The sequence below is a fragment of the Miscanthus floridulus genome, chromosome 8 (genome assembly GCF_019320115.1).
Source record: "Miscanthus floridulus cultivar M001 chromosome 8, ASM1932011v1, whole genome shotgun sequence".
Classification (NCBI taxonomy): Eukaryota; Viridiplantae; Streptophyta; class Magnoliopsida; order Poales; family Poaceae; genus Miscanthus; species Miscanthus floridulus.
The window spans coordinates 130,821,325-130,830,838 of record NC_089587.1 but is presented as its reverse complement, the minus strand read 5'-3'; the positions used below and the strand labels follow the sequence as shown (position 1 = coordinate 130,830,838).

Below are 9,514 nucleotides of genomic sequence, written 5' to 3'. Positions count from 1 at the left end.
AGCCACAAAATCGGCCAAGACCTAGGATTTAATTGCTTTTCAAGACGTGAAAGACAGGGCTTCCCCCATGAGTTCAATGGCCCACTTGGCTATCCTACCCAAGGCCTCTCGGTTATGGATTATCTCTCCTAGGGGGAAAGACAACACCACGGTCACCGGGTGGGACTCAAAGTAGTGACGTAGCTTGCGTCGAGCCAAAACTATGGCGTAGATCAGTTTCAAGATGTGGGGGTAGCGTGTCTTGGTCTCGGAGAGCACTTCGCTAATGAAGTAAATAGGTTGTTGGATGGGTAGAGCATGCCCTTCTTCCTACCTCTCAACCACCATGGCCGCGCTGACCACCTGGGTCGTTGCAGTGACGTAGAGTAAGAGGGCCTTGCCCTTGGCTAGCGGTACTAGGACAGGAGGATTGGTGAGCAATGCCTTGAGCTTGGCAAGGGCTTCTTTGGCCTTGGGGGTCCAAGAAAAGTGTTCTGATTTCCTCAAGAGGCGGTACAGAGGCAAGCCTTTTTCGCTAAGGTGCGAGATGAAGCGACTCAGGACCACAAGGCATCCCATAACCCTCTATACTCCCTTGAGGTCTTAGATCGGTCCCATGTTGGTCATGTCCAAGACCTTCTCTAGGTTGGCCTCGATGCCATGTTCTGAGACTATGAATCCCAAGAGCATGCCTTGGGGAACCCCGAAGACACACTTTTCGGGGTTGAGCTTGATGCCCTTCTCTCTAAGGCATTTGAAGGCTATCTCCAAGTCATTGATGAGATCACTGGCCTTCCTAGACTTGACCATGATGTCATCCACGTAGGCCTCGATGGTTCACCTGATGTGCTCGCCAAAGACCTGGGTCATGCACCGCTGGTATGTGGCCCCTATGTTTTTGAGGCCGAACGACATAGTCACATAGCAGTACATGCCAAATGGTGTGATGAAAGAAGTTGCGAGCTGGTCGGATTCTTTCATCTTGATTTGATGGTAACCGGAATACGCATCAAGGAAGGATAGGGTTTCACATCCCGTAGTGGAGTCGATGATTTGGTTGATTCGAGGTAATGGGAAAGGGACTTTTGGACATGCTTTATTCAGACCTGGTGTAGTCTACACACATTCTCCGCTTCCCATTTTTCTTCTTAACTAATATAGGATTAGCTAACCACTCCGGATGGGATACTTCCTTGATGAATCCAGTTGCCAAAAGCTTCTGCACCTCCTCACCGATGGCCCTATGCTTTTCCTCATTGAATCGGCGCAAGCGCTGCTTCACCGGTCTGTAGTCAGCCGGGATGTCCAAGGCGTGCTCGGTGACCTCCCTCGGTATGCCTAGCATGTCCGAGGGACACCATGCGAATACATCGGCATTTGTGCAAAGAAGTCGATGAGCATGGCTTCCTATTTGATGTCGAGGGTGGTGCTGATCCTCACCGCCCGGTCGTCAGGGTAGATGGGGTCAACCAGGATGAGCTTGACAGCCTCTGTGGGCTCAAAAGTCCTAACACGATGCTTGGAGTCAGGTGTCTCGCTACGAAGCCGATCGAGGTTGACAATTAGGGTCTCAGCCTCCATGAGAGCCTCAGCGTACTCGATGCATTCGATGTCGTAGTCATATGCATGCTTGTATGTGGACTCAATAGTGATGACGCCGTTGGGGCCCGGCATCTTGAGCTTGAGGTAGGTGTAGTTGGGGACCCCCATGAACTTAGCGTAGCACGGCTGCCCTAGGATGGCATGGTACGTTCCCTTGAACCCAACCACCTTGAAGGTGAGGACCTCCTTGCAGTAGTTGGAGGGAGTACCAAAGTAGATGGGTAGGTCGATGCGCCCGAGGGGTCACGTGTGTTTTCCTGGCATGATGCCATGGAAAGGCATGGCATCACCTCAGAGCTATGACTGGTCAAGCTCAAGGAGCTCTAGGGTGTTGGCGTAGAGGATGTTGAGGCCGCTGCCTCCAACCATCAACGCCTTAGTGAGTCGGGTGTTGCCGATGATGGGGTCGACGATAAGTGGGTACTGCATAGGGTTCGAGACATAATTAGGGTGGTCATCCTGATCAAAGGTGATCGCCTCCCGAGACCATTTGAGGTACCGAGGAGTGGCCACCTTCACCGAGAAGACCTCCCGGTGCTCCCTCTTTCGCTGGCATGCCGTGAGGCACGCTAAAGGCCCGCTGAAGATCATGAAGGCATTGTGCACCTCGGGGAACCCATCATCCTTGTCATCATCCCTATCACCAGCGCCCCTCTTCTTGGCATCGTCGTTGGGGAGCCCAAGCTTGGTGTAGTAACACCAGAGCATGGTGCACTCCTCGAGGGTGTGCTTCACCAGGCCCTGGTGGTAAGGGCAGGGTTTCTTAAGCATATCGTTGAAGAGCCCGGGGCCTCTAGGGCCTTAGGGATTCTTGCGCTCTGCGGCTACGACTAGGCTGGCCTCGAGGACTTCTTGCTTCCCCTGGTGACCCTTCTTCTTTTTCTTGGGGAGGTGGGGAGCCGAGGCCTCGGGGGCCTCGTCCCTCCACTTCCCCTTGGCTTCATTATCGGGGAAGATGGCTCCGACAGCCTCTTCACCCGAGGCAAAGTTGGTGGCGATGTCGAGGAGGGCGGCCGCCAAGGTCGGCACGTTCCGGCCTAACTCTCAGACCAGGTCTCGGCAGGTGGTGCCATAGAGGAAAGCCTGGATGATTTTTGAGTCGCTGATGCTGGGCAACTTGGTGCATTGCTTGGAGAAGCACCAGATGAAGTCTCGGAGTGACTCGTCTGGCCCCTGGCGACAACTCTTGAGGTCCCAGGAGTTCCCAGGGCGCACGTATGTGCCCTAAAAATTCCCGACGAAGACCTTTACCAAGTCGGGCCAGTTGTGGATCTATGAGGGAGGGAGGTGTTCGAGCCAGGCTTGCGCTGAGTCTGTTAGGAACAACAGGAGGTTGTGGATGATGAGCAGGTCATCGTCTGCGCCGCCTAGCTAACAAGCCAGGCGGTAATCGGCTAGCCAAAGTTTAGGATTGGTCTCACCGCTGTATTTCATGAGGTTGGCCGGTTGTTGAAACCGGACGGGGAAATGAGCAGTGTGGATAGCTCTGCTAGAGACTCGAGGGCCAAGTGGCTCAGGAGAAGGAATGCGGTCCTCCCCACTATCATAGCGGCCACCTCAGCGTGGATGGTAGCCTCGGGCGGACCCCTCATTGTCGTGGCGTCATCGCCTGCTGGCCACATCATGGTCGCCTTGCGCCTCGCGTCGGCCACCGAGACGGTCATGCACCGAGGGGACCCTATTGGCCATTGGGGCTCGAGCGGGCTCAGGATGAACCAAGGCCTCCTTGTCCTACCAAGGCGGTGTCGTGGGATGTTTCGAGGCACCTCTGCACCATCGAGAGGCGGAACTTTTGGCCTACTGCACTGCGGTAGTCTCAAGGAGGTCTCAGAGCTTGCCGTGAGCCCATCGCCCCTCCGTGGTAGAGGGCTCGGGCATCGTCTAGAGCAACATTGCCACCACTGCGATGTTCTGGCTAGCGTGGTTGAAGATAGGGGGTTGCTCGCCCGCTTTGTCGTTGTTGATGCGGTGGTTGACATCGCGAGCCCTTCGCCAGGCTACTCCGCCATCACCGTGACCCCGCTACTCTTGCTCGAGAGTGTCTTGGAGCTGCTGCAGAAGGAGTCGGTCTTGTTCGAGCTTGGCCTGAAGCTCATGGAGCTGCTCCAGGTCCGAGCGTTGAAGTTGCTCGAGGGCAAGGTTCTCGTTCTACGCTGCTCGAGGCTCGATGTGTGGAGGTGTGGCGCCACCCACCCCCTCAGGGGCAGGGAGAAAGAACTTGCCCCTTCATCCTCATTGCTCATGCTCGGCATCTTGAGCTCGACATGGAAGCACTCACGAGTGGGTCATGAGTGGCTTCATCATTAGAGTCAGAGTAGCCAAAGCAGTAGTCGCTCGTGGCCAGGAAGCAACGCATGGCTTCATGGTCGCAAAGCCCGGAGAAGTCCACTCTGGCCCATGCCTCATCCTCCTCCGAGGAGTCAGCATGGGTGTGGGTCGAGGTCGTGGCATCGAGGTCAAGGGCGAAGCGTTGGTGGCGTCCTGAGGGCTCCACGTGAGTGAAAGCGTAGGCAAAAGCATAGGTGGCAGCGGCATTTCTTAACCCAAAGGGGTACAGGAATGGTGCCATCGCTGGGCTTTGCTCCGCCGGAGTCGACTCCTCAGGAGGTGGCGGGTAGAGCTCGATGATGGGGCGTCGCTGCATGCCACCAGCGTCTTTCCCTTGCCCAGGCTTAGGATGGATAGGTCCCCAACCAGGGACTCTGTACCAACAGCCGGGCATGGGGTACTGGCGGAGCACAGTGCGTTGCCCTAAGCTTGCATGGTGTCAGGGTGGTCCCGCCCATGTCGTGCCTGGTGAGCATGATGAGAGCGGTGGCCTGGGCGCCGCCTACGCCTGGGCTGCTAGTGCATGGTGTCATCATCGGTCGATGGGGCTCTGGGTGAGAGGAGTATCATATCGTACTCATGTCCTAGAGACATGAACTCTAGGCTCCCAAACCAGATCACCGTACCGATACGCAGTGATCGCACGGGGTCTACCATCCAAAACTTGTTAGGATGACAAAGATGACATGCAGTAGAACCCCTACCTGGCATGCCAATTGTCAGTGTTTTGGACTAGCAAGCCCTCAACCAACTAGTGAATTTGTACTGCGTGTTCCTAATCCTAGATGGTGATGCAAAGAGACACAAGGTTTATACTAGTTCAGGCAATAGGTGCCCTACGTCCAGTCTAAGAGAGCGATCTTGTATTCCTTGCACTGAGGTGCTTGTAGTAGGGGTTTACAAGCAAGGCGAGAGAGGGAACTAGCCCTAGGTCTCTGCGTGGAACGGTGTGGGTTGCTTGAGATGTTGATCTCTTGCGGTGAGGAAGTGAATGTGTGTGTGCGTGTTCGTCTATCTCATATGTCCTCGTCTGTCTGTGCGTGTCCTTTTTTCGTCCTAGAAATAGCCCCAATCTCTCCCTTTTATAGTTGAAGGGGGACAAGGGTGATACATGTGTTTGCTATGTGGCGTCCTATGAGCGGAGGTGACATTTTCGAGCCCTATAGCTTGTCACTATGGCAGCATGGTCAACAGAGCGGTCCTGTCCTTGATGCACTGGTGTAATGCGCCGGTCACACCTGATCCTATGTGTCATGGGAGCTCTTGTGATAGCTTGACGTAGGGCATGGTGGACGATGTGCTAGTCGCTATGTGCTGGTAGTGTAAAAAGTCGAGGCTCAATTGGTGCCGAGGCCGAGCCATCGTAGGGGGCTCGATGGGCACAAATCACGAGGCTACCGAGACCGTGAAGTGGATTGCCGAGGCCCGAAGAGAGCAGTTGGTCCTACACACTGATTTCGAGGCTATAGTGACCCGGACTTGACTCCCCACGCCGCGTTGTTCCTGGAGCAGGGGTTAGGTAGCACAGTGTAGTATGGGCGTTAGTCATGGGCATAGTGCTAAGCACAGCGACTGGTAACCTCTGCCCTATCCTATCCCAGATGGCATGGTGTTGATGTGACTCCCATCTTGTTGGTCACTCCGCTGTGTCAAGCCGTCGTTCGGCTAACATCACGGGAGTGGTTGGTCGCGTTAGTTGGACATGACATTCTGTCAAGGAAATCAGTCGAGGCGGAGGCGATAGGGCTATCGCCGAGCCAGCCTCGAGCGAGATGTAGAATTGGTTCCCCATCTGAGGCCTTTCATGTGAGGCCTCGAGCGAGGTAGAGAATCGGTACCCCATCCGAGGCCTTTTATGCGAGGCCTTGAGCGAGGCGGAGAATTGGTTCCCCGTCTGAGGCCTTTCATGCGAGGCCTCGAGCGAGACGGAGAATCGGTACCCCGTCCAAGGCCTTTCGTGTGAGACCTCGAGCGAGGCAGAGAATCGGTACCCCGTCCGAGGCCTTTCATGCGAGGCCTCGAGCAAGGCAGAGAATCGGTTGCCTTGGACAAGGTGGGGGTTAGCCAGTAGTTGTCTCTTGGCTTTGATTTTGACAGGGTCTAAGTGATTTTTTCGGTTTTTGCTTAGGGGACCCTTTTTATGGTACCCAACACTATGCATGGTAGAGGGTACTTAGTCTTGATTGTAACTGCATTCAAGGGTCTATAATCTACACACATGCATAGTGATTGATCCTTCTTCTTTACAAAGATAGCTGGGCACCCCCATGGAGATGAACTAGGACGGATAAGGCCTTTCTTTAGAAGTTCATTCAACTGGGTCTTAAGTTCGGCTAGTTCATTGGGAGGCATCCTATATGGCCTTCTAGAGATGGGCGTTGTACCGGGTAGCAACTCTATCTTGAATTCCACATCTCGATCCAGGGGCAATCTAGGCAAATCATCGGGGAAATCATACGGAAAATCACACACGACAGGGATATCTACCATAGCCTTTACTTGCACCGCATTAGTCGTATAAGAAAGATTAATGTCCCTAGGTAGCTGTACTAGAAAACATTCCTAATTACCAGGATCTCTGAGCATGACTACTCTAGTCGATGTATCAATAAGCACTCCATGACTGCTCATCCAGTTCATTCCCAATATCACATCGATACCCAGCCTCGGTAAAACTACCAGATCAACCTGATAACTTTGCCCCTCTATCTCAAATTGTACGTCCCCAACTACAAGCTTGGTTGGGATAGTACCACTGGTAGCCCTAATACAATAACCCTCACCCTCAACAGTGTATGTTTTCTGTATAAACTTGGATGCAAATGCGGGACTAATAAAAGAATGCGAAGCACCTGAATCAAATAGTACAACTGCAGGGTGTTGATCAACTAGAAACTTACTAGCCGTTACCACCTCTCCTGCCGGAATATCAGCAATATTAGTGTGGTTCACCTGTCCCTGACGGCCACCTTGGTAGTTATTCTTCTTAGGGTAAGGGCACTCCCTTGCCTAGTGGCCTGTCTTTTTGTAGTTCCAGCATGGCATGTTGCTTGGAGGAGCCTTGGAACTACCTTGACTGGTAGTGCCCTTAGGAAGAGCAACTGTAAAGGCCTTGCGAAATCTAGTCCTGCCTGGATTCTTCTTCTACGGTGGGTAGAATTTAGCAGCTAATGCAAGAGGATGGAATAGAGCCCTCTGTGTGACTGGATCCTTGGATTGTGAGGCACCCACCTCATAGGCCTTCTTATGACTTTTTGAAGCAGCATATACAACATTGTTATTCTCTTGTGATAAAACATCACTCACAAACTCATTAAAGTGAGCACACTTGCAATTTCTCATGGTCTTCATCAATTTGGGGCTAAGTCCCTGCTTGAAAGTAGCGATCTTTTTGGCATCAGTGTCAACAAACTCAGTAGCATACCTGGCAAGGTTATTGAAAGCATATAGGTATTCATTCAGGCTCTTGTTCCCCTGGGTCAGCTTCATAAACTCTGTATGCTTGATATCCATGAGACCAGGAGGAATATAATTTCCCCTGAAAGCAGACTTGAACTGATCCCAAGTGATTTGGGCATTAGCGGGCATAGTGGACCGATGATGACTCCACCAAATACCCGCTGGCCCATGCAGTTGGTGAGATGCATACTCAGTCTTTAGCACCTTAGTCAAGCGAAGTAGACGGAACTTCTGCTCGAGAGTGTTCAACCACTCATCTGCTTGTAGGGGCTCCTCAGCCTCCTTGAAGATCGGGGGTTTCGTGTCAAGGAAATCCTTGAAGTCACTGTATTGATTTGGTTCCGGTCCTTGGCATGCACCACGACCATCACGATTTGTAATCGTGCAGAGAGCCTCAGCCATAGTGCATTGTCCTTCCACAAGAATTGCCATCAATTCCATTGGTGTGGGTGGTGGTGGTAGTGGAAGGTCATCATCATCACCAGCTGCACTAGTGGAACGAGTGTGAGGCATCTGCAACCATGCGCAACCAGTAATTATTGGTGATGTTAGCACATTGGAGAGGAACAATGTGATTACGCCAAACTGAATTTACTGGAGAGAATGAAAACTTCATACAATAAATAGAGGCAATAATTCATTCTCCAATCACCACATCATCAATCAGCTTACTAGCGCCATACGCATTGCATTCCAACATGACAAGTTTTAAACTTAACCATCAAGGTACGCATCCCGAAGGGAGCGAATTAAAGTACATTCAACATCAGTCATAGTACCAAGTCCATTACACCAATGACTGCAATAGCTTAAACTAGTGAGACTTGCTAACTGACTACTCATTGAAGTGATCACTGTCCACATCGGAGACGCCCTAGACTTCTTCAGGATCTTCCTCTTCATCTTCATTTGCAGGTTCAGCTGCATTGACATCCATCTGCATGTCCTCTTCTTCTTCATCGGCCTCAATCACTTGAGGTCCACCCATATTAGGATACCTTGGTATGGGGTGAGGAATAGGAAATAGATGGTTGTTCAGTTGATGGTGATCAACCTAAAGCTCTTCAAGCTACTCTTGGAGCTCATGCTCCCTTTGGAAAGCATTGTGGTTAGCCATGATCCAGCCTTGATGTCTTTCTTCTACCAACTCTAAGGCTGCATCTCTATGATGGGTCACACGATCCAACTCCTGTGCTGCCTCATCTCTCTCTATGGTGAGGTTCATAAGCTGGTTATGAAGCTCATCTCTCTCGTGTGCTGTTTGATCCCACTACTGTAGGCGATAATTTGCAATACCCCAAATCTCATCTACTTCTTGCTGAGCTCACCCACATGCATCTGCCCTATGTTGATACTTGTGAGCATGCAACCTGGACTTATGCTGGGCTACCATTGCCTTGCCAGCTTCTTCTAACACACTAGAAAGGGTGTCCTACCTGACTCAACAAAGCTTCAAGATGGCCATCATAGCACTCATTCAGCATTGTCACTCTAAACACGTTCACCACGGCCTCAAACCAAAGCCTGGCCAACTTCATGAGTCCACTCAGCTTCAGTAGGAGCCACTCGGGGAATGGATGAAGCTGGTCCACCCACTAACTCATCCCTGAAGCTATGTGCTATATCCAAAAGCACATCAAGGGCAGCAACTTGAGCGGCTTCCCATGGGCTTTGCCCATCAGTCTCAATGCTCCACCCATGCCACAAACGGTCCTGTGGGGTTCTATGGCACTATAAAGGTCACAACGTACCATGGTACATCTCCCAATGGCACTGCCTGCCTCCATGTGTAGCGGGGTGCCTTCGGGTACCCAATTGAACTGAGCACCCTCCAGAGCAAGGTGGGCATACCAAACTGGTCCAAAAAGGTGCTGCTACTAGTAGGAAACACGGGCGTGGCCATCTGTATCAAAAAGGGATGCAACTCATGTGAGAGGATTATTTTGCTGAGAGATTGACTTAATACTTGGGATAAGCAATTATAAGGGAGGGAGTAATGCAATATGAATGACATGAGTGAATATGATGCATGCTCGTTCCATACGTCCTCACAAACCTAAGAAAATTTAAGTTTTAGTGGAATATACGGTGGCATACATACGTTCTCTCAATTAGCGGTAACTAGTCGATCTACATGGTGCGTTGT

The 9,514-nt window shown here is 51.7% G+C and overlaps 1 protein-coding gene across 1 annotated transcript; it reads right to left on the bottom strand.

The window, feature by feature from the left end:
* Positions 1 to 1,386: 1,386 nt before the first annotated feature.
* Positions 1,387 to 1,689, bottom strand: LOC136469899 (uncharacterized). Its single transcript, XM_066467921.1, has one exon. It carries the CDS (start codon positions 1,687 to 1,689, stop codon positions 1,387 to 1,389), a length of 303 nt encoding a protein of 100 aa, XP_066324018.1.
* Positions 1,690 to 9,514: the final 7,825 nt, after the last annotated feature.